General features: G+C 36.0%; 1 protein-coding gene across 6 annotated transcripts in view; it reads right to left on the bottom strand.

Moving 5' to 3' along the window:
• Nucleotides 1–15850, bottom strand: part of NOL4 (nucleolar protein 4) — a 407732-nt gene that overhangs the window by 99438 nt on the left and 292444 nt on the right. For 3 of the 6 annotated variants that reach the window (XM_046025543.1, XM_046025546.1, XM_046025547.1), the window contains exons 7-8: nucleotides 14316–14495; nucleotides 13384–13575 (exon numbers count right to left, since the gene is read on the bottom strand). In XM_046025543.1, coding sequence (XP_045881499.1) covers nucleotides 13384–13575; nucleotides 14316–14495 — 372 coding nt within the window. The remainder of the gene's footprint in view (nucleotides 1–13383; nucleotides 13576–14315; nucleotides 14496–15850) is intronic. The other 3 variants (XM_046025545.1, XM_046025549.1, XM_046025548.1) reach the window with 1 other exon arrangement.

Genomic DNA, 15850 nt, shown 5'->3' on the forward strand with positions numbered 1-15850 from the left:
TCCTAATTTAATTTTTAGATAAATATTAATAATACCTAACTCATATTGAATGTTGGGATGGCCAGGTTATTAAAACAAGCAGCTTAGATTCATCATCTAATTTCCAAACAACCCTTGAGAAAAGTACCTATAATGTTCATATTTTAGATGAAAAATAAATTTAAGTTCTGAGAGATTATATAAGTTGCCTGAGATCACACAGCTATGTATGTGGAAACACCTGGATTTATATCTAAGTCTGATGATAAATTGGAAATAATTCCAGTAAAGAATTATTCTCAGTTTGCAACTAAAGTCTCAGTAAGCTTAAACAAAACTAGAGACCTTAAATACTACACACCCTACAGAGACCTTAAATACTACAATATAATTCTATTTTGTTTTTAAGCAAAGAATGTATTAGGAGCTCACAAAAATTCTCCTCTTAAAGGGACTGAGATTCTCCTAATGTATTTTCCTATTGACACTTAAAAACATTTCTTCATTAATAGCACAAAATGTATCTCAGCTCAGTTCTGTCACATGTTCTAAATGGATGCAATATAAATTCACAAGAATATCATGTTGGAGAAACCAGGAGTGCCAAGAAATGACTGTATAAGAAACATAAGAAAAGCTGAGTCTCATGCCCAAAATGAGAATGAGGAGGCAGGCAGAGTTCTTGCTTTCCTGTGAGGCAATCTGTTAAAAATCCCCTTGGTTCTAATATTGAGGAGCCAATACTGAGTTGCCAATGCTCCTCACTACACAGAGGGCTCCATTATGCTTCCGCCTGGCTCTCAGGTACTAAAAATGAGAACCTTTTGTTTATTGTTCCTCCATAATTTGGCTTTTATCTACTTCGCAGTTCAGGAGTACTTAAGCCAAGATAGTGAGAAGGAAATTAATCAATTTTGCTCCTTATCAAAGTCATGTTATCATAAAGGAATTTAAAGCTATTGTTTAGTGTGAGTTTTGAGAACCATCTTTGCCAGAACTCTTTCCTTCATCACATTTCACAGCATAGAGCTTATTCTAATATTACCACACTAGGGTCTTCCTGGCAGGTAATTAGCAGAACGTGTTACGGGCTCTCATCACGGATTCCACCAGAGACAAGTGCTGAAAATTCCCTCTCACATCAATTATGGGTGGCCAGAGAACACAAAAGCCTCCATATAATAATCTAAGAATACTTTCACCAAAAAAATCTCAAATGCATAGAATTCAATAGATAATTTATGAAAAACGATACTTCTCCTTTTGGTCGAACATAGCTCAGTAAATACACTACTTGGTATGTATCTTATGAGACTTAAAAATAATGACTCAAAGATGTGTATAATCATACACTCCACATGATCGATACCTAGAGTGAGATTTGTTACCTACTTCTTACCCTGGAGATGAGGCAATGTGAACCACCTTCACTCATTATCTCTTCGTAATTAACTGTCATCCTCAACTGGGATGAGTTGATCTTTCCCCAGCACAGCTCTTATTGTAGTAATTATCTATGACCAAATCAGTGGTGGTTGTTTCATTAAACAGATGGCTAAATTGTCGCAGGCAACTTCTGGAGTTGAAAAGTCCCATTTTAATTGGGGATGTAAGATGTGATTGCTGTTAGCACAACATAAAGTTTCCATATATATACATGTAGAACTTACCCCTACACCAAGAAACGATTCCATTTTTTAGTAATAAAAATATAAACTGTACAATGTTAGAGTCCTCTGAACTTCTGCCATACATTTAAGGTGCTCCAGGTTTGTTTTTTTTTTTTTCCAATTTTAAAAAAGTAAAAAGAAACCATGACTGTAAGACTCTATTCATGGGTTAATAGTACTTATTAGTGGCAAGGCTCACTAGACCCCAGGGTGTCAGCATTACCAGATCAAGTATTAAATGAGGTCAGATTGGGAGCCACTGCGTACCCAACCAAGATTGTATATTATAGAATAGAATGAGCTCTTTCAAAATAACTAAAGCAAATGATCCAATAGTCCGTTTAGATAGGGCCCTACATTAAGATTATTTTTCCTAATCCTGTTACTTCATGAAATACATAATTTAAAAATTCTGCAGCTTAGATGAAATGCATATTTTATCTCCCCCAAATGGTATATCTATACCTAAAGGGATAATTGTTACAGGCTGTGTAGAAAAGTGTAGCTCCTAAGGGATCCCTTCTACTAACCAAGTAACTTTATTTGTATACACCGGTGGAATAAAGTAATAGTTTAGCAATGAAGTGACTGACTTGGATATTATCATGAAATCAGTTACTTGCAATTGGTCTGTCCACTTTTGCTACTTACTCTGAGTCTCACTCATCCTGCCAGATATCATTATTTCTATTTTTATAAATAGCAAAACTAAGGTTCATTTAGTAAGTTCTAATTAGGCAATATAATCTCCATCTCATGGGATAATTGTTGCAATTCCATGATGAGGTAATGTACATAAGGTCACTGGTATCTTCACTTATCTATTCAACAGAAGTATTTAATGAGCACACTCTATATGTTAGGAAATGTGCCAAGTTCAAATATATGAACAGTGCCAATACTGTCTCTATCATAATTTACAACTTAATACATGCTTAGCATGTAGGGTGTAATACACATGCAATAAAGTATGTTAATTATAGACTCACAACCTTTTATTACAATTCTGTAATGTTTATGTTGTATAAATTAAAAGATTTTTTTTCAACAAATTTGGGGAAACTTGGCAGAAAAAAATTGACATGAGTATACCTACAATCTTTCTTTTTCCTACTTTCTGTGAATATTCATAACCTTTATGGCAGAAATACTAATATATTTGTTTGTGAGATGCTTTCCCAGACCTTGTCATGAGTGTTATGCAATAACTAGAATATATACTCTATCATGTGTCCCAAATTTGAGAAGTTCTGAATTCTGGACCACATAGGATGCAAGGTTTCAGATAAGGCTTGTGGGTGTGGGCTAAAATCATAGCTCAATTGTTCTTCCCCATCCTATATGGTTTTGGTAGAAATCATGAGCAAAGATTCTCAGTTACCTAACCCTGGCCATGACTTAGGCATGGACGATCATGAGAGTTCATCCCTTTGTTCTCAGTGGCTGATCTAAGGATGGACATATGATCCAAAGAGGAGCAAAGTCCTTTCATGGGAAGGGGGTCTGGAGCTGCAAGACAGTTTTTGGACTCTATGTTTTAAGAAGAGAGGCTTAGAGCCGCTGGCGGCAGCATTTCATAACAGATAACAAGGATATGTCTGAGAAGCTAACACACAAGAGAAGCATAGTTAAAAAATAGGAAAGCAAAGAAACCTTGACATTTGACCCCATGGATCCAGATATATGTGAATCTTTGGACTTTCTAGTTTCTCGGGAAAATTCTCTGGACTCATTTAAAAGGAGACTGAAGATATGTTTTCAACAGAAATGCTAATTAACCTTCATCCTAGCTTTAATAATTATGAGTTAATGGTAGCACTTTGGCCTTAATTTTAGAGCATTACTGGCCTTTAATAATGATCTATCACAAACACATGAGGCTTTAATGTCTTATATTTAATACTTTGAAGTCCAGTTTGGTTAATCCTGTTAGAAAATACCTTTGATCAAGACAAGAAAAACTAAATTATCAACTGAAATGACATGTCATTTTTAACAAAATGGCTACTTATTTAAATCTCCACTAGGAAACATCTAACTAAATAGTAGTTAGAAAATAACTAACTAGATATGCTTATGACTACTGTTAATCATGGGCTCTTTGCCCAAGTAGTTTATTGGGTTGTGAAACCCAACACCATACACAAATTCTATCCATTTAGTTAACATCACTACCTATTCACACAAACTGCCAAATAGATGAAAATATTTTACAAAATAGTACTTAAAGAGTGAACAAGAATTAACATTAAATGCAATGTAACTTTTTTCTTTAGGGATATTTTTTTTTTCCCTGATTAGATTTTTAGTTAGCAGTCACTTTTAAAATTGAAACACCAAATGCTGAATAATGTGAAAACACAGCACATGATAAAAATCAGCTTATCTCCCAGCTAATTTCTCCCACAAAGTAACACATTAGTAAATGTCCATTCATTCATTCGTCTTCATTCAACAATGTCAGTTCAGTTGAATTGAACGTGTATTGAGCAGCTTTCATGAGCAATTAACTGCACTCTATGTAAAACGCTCTCCGTGATACGGACATGAACAAGGTAAGCAGCATAGTACTCAAGGAAAAGAACTTCCTGTAAGGAAGCTAAGACCCATATACAAATGACAGCAATAGAAGACGAGATAAAACTACAAAAGATGTACCACAAAGTACAATTTGCACACAAAAGAGAGAGAGATTTAAGGTTGTTTGTAGCGAGAAGTGAGGACAAAATAAAGATATATTTGATTTAGTCCTCCAACTAGTTCAAGAGACTGGGACAATGAGTGTTTTCCAGTAAAGGGAGTCATGGAACCCAATTTCAAATTAGATTGCATTTTATCATGTTCCTCAGATACTAGGTACTAGACTACGCAGGACTTTTTACATTGGTTATTTCAAGTGACATTGGTTTTCATGTATGAAATAAATACTATTTGTTTCCTGTTTTCCCCAGGAGGAAACGGAAGCTTAGGGATACAAACTCTATGAGTAACGACTGGCAAAGCAGGTCTAAGAACCAAGATCCATGGACTATGAAATCAAGACTTTTTCTTCAGATTTTCTCAGCAATCCTGCAAATTTTCTGTTGTTTCTTTCAGGGCTCAGGTTCCCTCTGCTTGGAGGACATTTCAGCTCTTCCACAGACAGCCTGTGAATGGTAACCTTGGTCATTGTCTCTAAGGTCGTTCTCTGTTACTCTGGAAGCACAGGTTAGCTGGGGATTGATTTGTGAATTAAAAGTAGTTTCTCTGAAAAATATAAAAAAGCAAGACTATTTTTCCTTAGTCCCTTGTAGTTAGTCTTCTGGCATCTATTTTGAAGACAAGGGGAGTGCTCATTTAGTTTTTCCATTTTAAGATAATCTCTTTTTTCTTCATAGTGACATTTAAGAATTTCTTGGGTCTGCTGTGGTTTCACTATAATGTACACAGATAAAGATTTTTATTTACATTGTTCAATGCTGGTCTATATCTCTGTACTTAGGATTCAATGTTCTACTCAATTCTAAAAAGCTCTCCCCTCTCATCTGTTTGAATGTTGTCCTTATTCTACTTTCTCTTCTGGAATGCCTTTTACATCTATCTTTATCATTCTATTTTCCATGTTCACTTCTTTTTTTCCCCCATTTCTCTTTTTCTTTCCAGAAGTAATTTCTGTAGTTTGATGTTCCATATTATTGATTTTCTCTTTGGCTGAAACTTACCTGCTATGCAACCCATCCAGGAAGGTTTTAATTTTAATACTTATAAGGCTTGCCATTTTATTTCTCAAAGTTGTAACTATGTTTCTAATTCTCCTTTTCTAGAGCAGTAGCTCTTCTGGAGTCCCAGCTATTTACATTGTTTGCAGTTCATGTTCCTCTCCAGTTACAAAATCCACATCTCCAATTTAAGTGGGCATTCAGACTGCAACCCTGACCTGTTTTGACCTACACTCAGTTTTCTACCTTGCTACTTTGTTATCCTATCACATGAAGGGGTTATTATAAACTCTGGTTATGAGTTTACAATCAACTTATCAAATTCATAGCCTGAAATTTTCATTTTCTTTCTTTTGATCTTGTCTAGGTATTTAAATAGTTGTTATGTTCTACTCAGTATTTGTGTATTTGTAGAGGGAAGGAGGTGGGTGGGAGGGTACTCCATGAAGCTTAGGTCAACATTTTGCTAAAACTAAAAGATCAAGTGATAGTGACTCTGACAACTGTGTTAGCTATATTCTTTACACTCTAGTTACTCTTCAACCTTAATATATTTAGTAAACAATACCTGTGATCCTTGAGTCTGGAACAATCAGTTACCACAGGAGCATGCACTGAGAAAAGTATCAGAAATCCCATGTGACAGCTTAAGGTGATAAATGAAATAATTGAGCATATTAGAAGAAAGAGCAGAAAGAGGCCAGATCATATGCTAATTATTTCATATGCATTATTCCATGTAATACCCCAACAGCCCACTTCTTTAGAAAACTGGAGATTCAGAAAGATCACACTAAATTGTACGGGAATTGAACTAAGCCAGGAATTGAATCTAGGTCTCTTAAGTTTCAAAAAGCCACACTCTGTTACTATAAGAAATTTAGAATTTGTTCTGAGATGGCCAAAGTTTGACATTATCAAAGCCAGAATCAAGGAAGACGACTCCAGGAGCAAAGACAGATTTCTTACACAGCCAATGAAGTTTAGACACCAGGGTCCCTCAACTGGATGGGACTCCTGGAATTTCTGGGTATTGTAAGGATTCTGGGTAAGGAGGGAAAGCCAAAAATCAGAAAGTATTTATACGTAAATGTGTCTGAAAATTGTCTCAAGAGATGTCAGAGGAAAAGGGTTTGAATCTTCATGACTTCTGTTTTTGAAAATTTGGGGGGTATATCTTTTCTAATAAGAAATATTCAGCCTTCTACTTAATTTTTTGCTCATAATTTTGTATTACTTTTCTTTTAATGAAAGGCACAACTTCTATAACTTTTGCACAAATCCTAGTTCTGTCCTTGCCTAGGAATAGAGAGTAGGGAGGGAGTGTACGATGAAAATAGAGAGGTGAGTTAGGATTCTGTAAGAGTATAGGTATAAGGTAAGAATGGCTAGAACTAAAATGGTAGCCAAAAAGTGTCAAAATTATTGGACTGATGCTGGAATCACAGCAAAGAAAGAATAAATGGAATTCAATGAGTGGTAGGATGTAAGCCATAAGTGGAAGGAACAGTCCAGTCTCATTCCAGGTTGATGAGCACTGCTGTAAATGACAATTAGTGGCGCTATTACCAAAAGAGGCAAGTCAAGAGCAATTTTCTGGTGATTTGGTAGATGAGGTGAAAGACCAGTGGAGAGGATGAATGATGGAGAATACAAAGATTTCCTTGTGGATAGAACAATATATTTGTCCAGCATCTGGCTGACATTTGGAATGAAATACAAAAGCGTTGCAGATGACTGGGATTCTATGTGGAGTGCTGCTTATATAGAACAGACCTTCCAGAGCTGCATATAGGGGAAGACGCTGTAGATGGCCAAGCCCGGGATCTTAGCAAATAGCTCAAAAGCAAGAAAAGGTAAGTAAGGAGGGAGACCAAGAAGATCCTCAAAAAATGGGGGTGACTTCATTGAGGATGCAATGTTTGGGTTTGGTACAAAGAAAATCATGTGATCTTTTAAAGAACCAATTCAATAGGGTTGTGAGAACCAGAGTCTGGGTGTGAGGGACCACTGGGGAGTTGGTGATCTGTGAGTATAAAGTCTTTCAGGAAACCTGGCAAAGAAGTGTAGTCTCATAGATGAGATGAATTATCGTCTTGGAGTCTGGGGACTTTTTTTTTTTTTAAGTCAGAACTTTCTCAGTGAAAAGGGAAAACAGGAAATATGAGTGTTGGGATGGTTGATGAAGCAACATCCTGAAGGAGGCTGAATGATGGGAGAACAGAGGCTTTGGGGTCCTCCAGGGGCAAATACAATGAGGATATTTCCTCTGCAAAGACAATGGCAGATATTTGAAAAATTTTAGATGACTATCAAAGTTTTTAATATTGCTTGTACAGACTCTTGATAACAAAGACTAAGGTATATCCATGTGAACAATGGCCAAAATGAAATAAAGATGCAGATCTTGAAACTGAAAAAGTAAAAGAATTGTGAATTCGAAAGGTCAGATAGCAAAATTATTAAGGGCGAGTCTGAGGATATAATTAAAAAGAAATACTATGAATAAAGAACATAGAAGATGGCATGAAAGTATCATGGGGGATGGTAGATGATATTTATAAAAAAGACTAAAAGTTGGTACAAGTAGCAGGTGGGGAATTCAAAGAAAATGTGTTGGCTAATTAGCATCAATTAAGTTAATTGGTCACAATGACAGAAACCTACACAGTTATGCAAATAATAATGTGAGTAATGGCTGCACAAGTTATTATAGAGTTTTTAATCATGACCTTGTATGAAGGGGATGGTATATCTCTAATCAAAGTTTAAGGTTAGAGAAACACTTTAATACACTTTTTATAATATATCCATTTGCTAAAGAATGAATAGCAAGGGTCACTGTAGCTTTTGCAATGTTCATATTAGGGAAGTTTAAAACTGAAAATGAATTCTGAGCTCTCTACTTCCATCTGCATTAGACAACTACAGGCAAATGATGGAATTAGTGAAATTTCCTAAAAATAATGTGCTATTTCCTAAACATTACTTCTTTTCTGATGTAAGAGTCATAGGCTCAGAAGATCAGATATCAAAATAGCTAAGGAGGATACTACAAGATGTAATTAAAAAGAATTAATACAATAAAGAACTTTTATTACAGTATTAAAATATAGTGTATCCATAATTAGACTTATTAATTTTAATTTATATCTCATTTTCCCCCTAAAATAGGTATCAGAGCCCCCAAAGAAATATATACTCTGTGATCCATTAAACAAACAAGATAACTACGACATCAGATAAACTTTGGCTCTGAACTTGCTGGCAGGAAGACAGTTTCATTACATTATCCTTGTAAAGAGAAAACAAAAATGTTCTCTTTCCAGAGGAGAAGCACTTTTTTTCTTCTATGACATTCTTAAAATAGTTTCTGAAATAAAGTAATTTACTCTGGATAGTTAGCAGCCTCATGGACAACATCCTTAGCAAAATATTATAAAATGTCACACACCTATTTCTTCAAACACAGTTAATCACATGATATTAAAAAAGTAAATAAACAGGTAATTTTCAAGATGCTGAATTTACTGAATTCAAATATCTAGGCTACCTGATCTGTCATGGCAGAGTGGCACAATTTGAGATACAGTAGGAATTTTGGGCTGCAAGTATCTTACAATTGCTCCCCTAAATAATCCTTTGAGTTTTATTAAAAAAAACAAACAAACATGCAGACACATGCAGCATGGCATAACAGTCTCTAACAATATAAGCTCAGAACACAAAAGGAGAAACCACACCACATAACACAGACTACACTTCGATATGGCCCAATCCCCCCTTGTTCATAAAGTTTTGCTTTAATGATCTTATCCGTTACATGTGCTCTTTAAGATCAGGACATCTTGAAGAAACACATTTTTTTCCTAGAACCATCAACAGATGTTCTTTAGAAAACTTGTTAAGTAATCTGAGAGTCAAAACTGCACAACTGAATCAGTAGCAATTAGATGTATTTGTTAAAGGATTAATTTAATGGCTGCTTACTTAACTCATTCGTTGAGTTCCAAAAATCTAATGAAACCTTAAACAGCACCCTGGATCAAACTTACAGAGATTTTTTATAAAACATGCCCTTTAATATTCAATGCTGAGAATTTTATGATTTGAAAGGATTCTAACAGTGAGTTGGTGAAAGTGTATAGAAAAGAATCATAATGTAGAATAATATAGTTACAGTTATATAAATATAGTAATATAGTTATTGTACTTAGCCCATTACAGAGACTATTTGGAGTGATGGCATGAAATTTTGGCTACTTAGGCAATCAAGATATGTGGGGTCTTGATAATTCTAGTGAAATAAAAATGCTTAAATACCTATTCTAATATTTGTATGCATTCAGTGAAGTCAGTATTTATGTTGTAAGTAAGTATTTATCTTGACATGTAAATTCTTAAGGGAGAATTATTTTTTCCATGCATAGATTCTGCAAATGACAGTGGGAAATTAATAAAAGTGAAAGCCAACATTCTCAACTAATATATGTTGTGATAAAACACTTCTATGGGATTACCTGTTTGAATTTTTTGAATTTCTTAAAGTCAACACAAAACATAATTCAATATTTTGTGTTTCACTCTACTTAAGGAGTCTTCTGGCTGAGACACCCCAAGTAACTGGAAGAGATAAACTCATTGAATGCCACTTTCATTTTATAAGATGGAATCTCCTACCAAATACTTCTACACTTCTGCAAACCTATAATGGGGCACGTGGGTGCTCAATCAGTTAAGCATCTGCCTTTGGCTCGGGTCATAATTCCAGGGTCCTGGAACTAAGCCCCACATCCGGCTCCTTGCTCAGCAGAGAGTCTGCTTCTCTTTCTGCCTCCCTCTCCTCCTGCTTATGCTCTCTGTCAAATAAATATAAAAATAAAAATAAAACAATTCTACACTTAAGAATTTCATTTTACAAATATATAAAAAAATTCTTGATTGTTTGACCTGTTAAGTATTGCAGAATAATTTATATGTAAAAACTACATGCTGAAAACAAGTTTTTCCATGTCTACCTACACAAAACACAATAGAAGATTATTTAATGTTGCCTCAATTAAAAAAAAGCTATGGATATTATATCAAATTTTAAAAAGTGAAGGCAAAAAATACACACAATATTTATCTGTTCTAGATAAGGATAAGTATTCAAAATGACACATAAACCTCCCCAGGTCCCATGACAATGAAGTAATATACTTAAAAAAAAAAACAAAACAAGACTCCAAGTGTCAGCTGAATGGTAGAGTTGTTATTTACAGAATATTTCTGAGTAAATGTATAAAAAGAACTCAACCTATGATGAAAATTTTCATTCATGTTGTTCACTTAACATTTAATTACAATAGGCCTTATATTATTACTTAACTATTTCACTTCCCATAACTCATCACCTCAATGAATCATATTAAGGAACATGTTATATTTTCCCAAATAGCTGGTTAGAAATCTCTAATATTTCTGCTTATTACTTTGTGTAGTGGTATGTACATTATTAAATAAGTGAAAAATGAATAAATACCAAACAAAACTCAGTAAAATAGTATTTCTGTACAGTATATTTCTTTGTGATTAGTTAGTAAAACTCCTTGACTTTGAATTAGTCAACTTCTGTTCTTCTCTATGCATAGCACAGGGTGTATAACAAATAGATGCCAATGTTGAAGTAAATAAATACGATCAAAAGAAAAATCAGGGGCGCCTGGGTGGCTCAGTAGGTTAAACCTCTGCCTTCAGCTCAGGTTATGATCTCAGGGTCCCGGGATTGAGCCCTGCATCAGGCTCTCTGCTCAGCACGGAGCCTTCTTCCCTCTGTCTGCCTCTCTGCCTACTTGTGATCTCCATCTGTCAAATAAATAAATAAAATCTTAAAAAAAAAAAAACCTGTGAAAGTTTCAAATAGGCCTTAGAGAAATTAAGAATCTTACATGACAATGATTTTTCTCATAAAGAATAATTAATGGAAAATAAGAAATTTCACGAAAGAATCTTTAAATAATATTACAAGATTAGGAAAAAATAGAAATGCCAGATGCTAGTAAAATAAAAACCCTGATAATATGGTATCACCTTAATTGTTACTGAAAAAGCAAAGTTACATTGTACATTGTATTCTGAATGAGACACATTTAGGTTGGATTGCAATTTTACATTAGCTGCCGAGTGGTTCTGAACCAAATGTCAGTGCCAGGACTCTAGGCTTTTATTCCTGTTTAGATACCCTTTCTATCATCTCTCTTCTATTGAGTAGGTAATAATAATTTTTAAATAATTCAGTAATGGGAGAAATAGCTTTATTTTCTTCAAGCAAACTCTCCTCTCTGATAGCTCTACTGTCATCATTTGTTTGATCAGGCACAGCAACGCCATTTGATTTTAAAATGACTTATGCCCTACAAACTCTGACTTCAATATAGTTAGTATTCCGAGAAGTAAACAAGTACTTAAGTGGAGTATTGTGTGATTGTTTCACACAAATACTTCAGGAAGCTTTATCAGATGACAGATTAAATATTATTTGAAGATATTTTCACAGTTAATATTTATTGAGTGGTTACTATGTGTCAGAAATGGTGTGCAGGGTTTGATAAATGACAACTTTTATAATTCTCACAACTTTATGAATTAGGAGTTACCACCTCTAGAAGAGGCATCTGAGTACAGGCCGTTGAAGTAACTTGCCAGTCACACAGCTACAAGGTGGTGGATTCAGAACTGCAAACCAGGCTCTCGGAGGACTGAACCTTGTGCTTGGTACTATCTAGGCAGACTGCCTGTCTATAAGGTCATATTGTTTTAAAGAATATCAAAGGTGAACACCTAGGTGGCTCAGTTGGCTAAGCATCAGACTCCTGATTTAGGCTCAGATCATGATCTCAGGGTCATGAGATCAAGCCCTGTGTTGGGCTCCATACTGGGTGGGGAGCCCGCTTAAAATTCTCTCTCCTTCTCCCTCTGCCCCTGCCCCTCTCGCTCACGCACTCTCTCTCTTGCTCTCTCTCTCAAAAAGAAAAAAATACGTATTGCAAGTATTTCTAGAATCCGTGAAGAAGAATTGATAACAGACAGTGGATATATTGCTTTTGTCATTTCATTTAGATCTAAGAACCTATTTCTCTTATATGATATCTCTGAAACCTCTCCTAGCTTCACCGATACTGCCCCTTTACAACTAACACATGACAGGCACTGATCACAAACACCAGCAGTCTTGGCTTTGATGAAGCCAAGAAAGGGGGAAAAAATGGCTTCAGAAAATTTCTAATAATACATTTCTGCTCCTATACATAAAATACAAAAATTCAAAAAAATACATTGTAAACATACACACTATTTCTAAGAATAGCAATTAGAGCAAGATGAAATAGAATAAAGTTCAAAAACCATGGCTATCTGATTTCCACCCATAAATAACCTAATGTCAACATAATCTCATCCATCTGTAAAGCCCAGATGAGTAGAAAAGCTCATGTTACCATCCACAAGCACACAAATACAGAGGACAACAAAGCCTTCTTTTCCACGTGAGGATTTTCATTCCCTGATCTTTACTCTCAAGGCTTGCTACTTATTAACCACTGGTATGAAAACAGTATTATTTAGTTGGTTCTACCCATTTCCTTTGGTTCCAGAGAAAGCCATTTTCACAAGCCAGCTAAAGCAAAAACCTGTGCTTCGATTGAAGACTTGGTTAGGCTTATATCCGCTTCAGTAGTGACAGAAAACAAACGTGAATGAGATGCTGGTTCTCATCGGTTTTTAACTCAGATCCCCCTCATTTCCTGTGACATGGTATCATGTGTGCCTATGAGCGCTGGTCTCACCAGATACTCCTTATTGAATAACAAAGGGGATAAATACTTCAGGAAGATGAAAAGGAGAAGGGGAAAAAAACAAACAAGCAAACAAAACCCCTTGGACCTGACATTATGGAAAAAATAAAAAAAGACACTAAGATGAAAAAAGAAATAGTGTCATGGTTTACATGTGGGATTTGGATGGAATCTAGGGCTGTGTTTTAATTCAAAACTCACCATCTCAAAACCACTTCTTTTCATCCGCCTGCAGGACTTGAGGTAAGTACGTATACGTTTTCTGGCACGCTCTTGATACTCAGGGAATTGTCGCCTGCATGAGTCAATGATAGCCTGGATCTTTTCTTTGGGCTGCTTAGAGATTGGGACCATTCGGTCCAAGTTTTCATCTACAAACAGCCTGACAAACATCTGTTGGCAAGAGGGAGACAGAGGAGAAGGGTTTGGAGGACTGCTCTCTGCTGTTCCTAGCTTCCTGTCTTGATTACCGATAGGAAAATACTCTTTTCTGCTTTATGCACTGGAGAACTTTGCAGTGGAGAGCCAGAAATTTTAAGCAAACACCCTTTAAAGGCTTTCTAAATGGCTGGATTTAAAAAAAAAAAAAAAAAAAAAAAAAACCAGAGAGAAAAAAGAGAGAGGCAGACAGACAGACAGACAGACAGAAAAGTATAGACTATCATGTAGGAAAAAAAAGCAGGAAATAACAGTAGACTGTGACAATTAGGCACCCCATAAAATTCTCCATTAATGATAAATGCGACTGCTACATTGCTAGGCTGCACAGTACGCTAATCTCTGAAAACAACGGACTCTTTGGTCATGCATAATTAGCTAAGCCGGAAAGGCGAGAGAAATAACTGATAACAGCCGTACTCTTCGAGGAAGAAGCTGAGGCCCCCTCATCCACTAGGTAAACATGCATACTCACACAACACAAATCCAGTTTTCAGCTCACATTTGGCTTTAAAATTCTAAACAAAACACAGCAATTCTGGTGTCTGGTTGGCAAAGAGTGTTTCATGTACTTTTTAAATCCTTCTGTAAATTAAACAGACATGTCTCTAGAATATCCACATTTACCACCAAGCAACAACATGAAAGTGAAGTGGTAAAAAGTAAGCCACGCGGGGAAGCGTGGCCCGACTCACATTAAAGGCTTTCAGGCGCTCCGCCTCAACGCCATCCGTCTCATTCACTTTCTCAGAATCGTCGTGGTCATCGTGGTCATCCTCGTCCTCATCGCCCCTGTTTAGAGACAGGTCCTCGGCACCTCGGTCTACACTCTCATTTTTGCCGGAGTCATAGCTTGAGTAGCTGTGCGCAGGAGACTGAAAAGAAAGGGGTGAATTGCTGCTTTTAAATTCATCGCAGAGCATAGGAATTCCGTTTTTAATTTCAATGGTTTCTGAAAAACCTTGCTGAAAGAAGTTAATCCCAGAGTTGTGGCTATTTTAATTGGAATCAAAATTAGTGGAGATTAGATGGAAAATCCCTCTCCCCAGTCACGCCAGTTACATTACAAGGGCTGGGTAGCTGCACGGAGCAATTCTATCACTGCAGAAAGTTCTATCGGATTTAGCTTTTCAAGAGCAAAGATAGTTTCCACCCAATATACATACTTTCAAAAAGAAAGAAAGAAAAAACTAACCTGTAAGCACCTTTGTGGGAGAATCATTGAATCACATATTCTTAGAAATGACCTCAGAGTTTAGTCAGTCTAACCATATCAGTATTTTCTTAAACAGATAAGTAAACTGAGGGGTGGATATGTTTAACTGATTTGCCCAACAAGGACTACACAAAATATTGATACTAGGGGTGCTAATTATAAGACAAAGTCTTGAAAATCAGTTTTTAAATTGTCCGTGAGTCTTAGGATGGAATCGAATTTTGGTCTAGAGAAAAAGAACCAGGTTTCCTCTGAATCATGTGAAGCTTAATGCTTCCGAATGCTTTAAAAGATAATGTCAACCAACACAGATCTCAAAAACTTCGATAATTGTGTTCAAGACCAACCATGGGTCCTGCTGTAGTATCTCCTATTCCTTTGTCCATATATCACCTTTTCCTTTCAGAAATAGCCTCTGCTCCCCCAGGTGAGAGTGCCAACCCCAGGGCAGCAAGCTTCTCTACCCCAGCTGTGCCCCGACTTTACCCCTGGGTAGCTGAAATCAAGTTGAATCCCCCAAGGCTAAGCAGAATAGACTCCTAGTAACATCATCTGAGATTCCAGATCCAACTGTGCCTGAAATTAACCCATCGGCTCTGTAATACTGTACATCTTCTACACCCCATCCCTCTTCATTTGCTTCTTTGCTTAAATCTGACTTTTAGTCCTTTGCAATTGCATCTGAGGTGGTATGGAAATCAATCATGGTAAGGCCAGATTAACAACCCAAGTTTCACATATGGAAACTTAGATACATAGATTACTTCAGTGAAATGGAGAGTATCTCTAAACATCAACAGCACTCTCAAATCTAAAATGTAAAATGCTTTTGAAAGAACCTCACAATGGGAAATTTTAAATCAGCAGCGTTCAAAAATGCCTGTGTGGAATAACCTATGTGTGATATGTTGTAAGGGTCATGCTAATGTATTATTACTTCATAATCAGAGGAAGAATAATAAAACTAGAATAGATCCCTGATATAAAAAATAAAGTTAAAATAAAAAAACACAT

The sequence above is a fragment of the Meles meles genome, chromosome 12 (genome assembly GCF_922984935.1).
Source record: "Meles meles chromosome 12, mMelMel3.1 paternal haplotype, whole genome shotgun sequence".
Lineage (NCBI taxonomy): Eukaryota > Metazoa > Chordata > Mammalia > Carnivora > Mustelidae > Meles > Meles meles.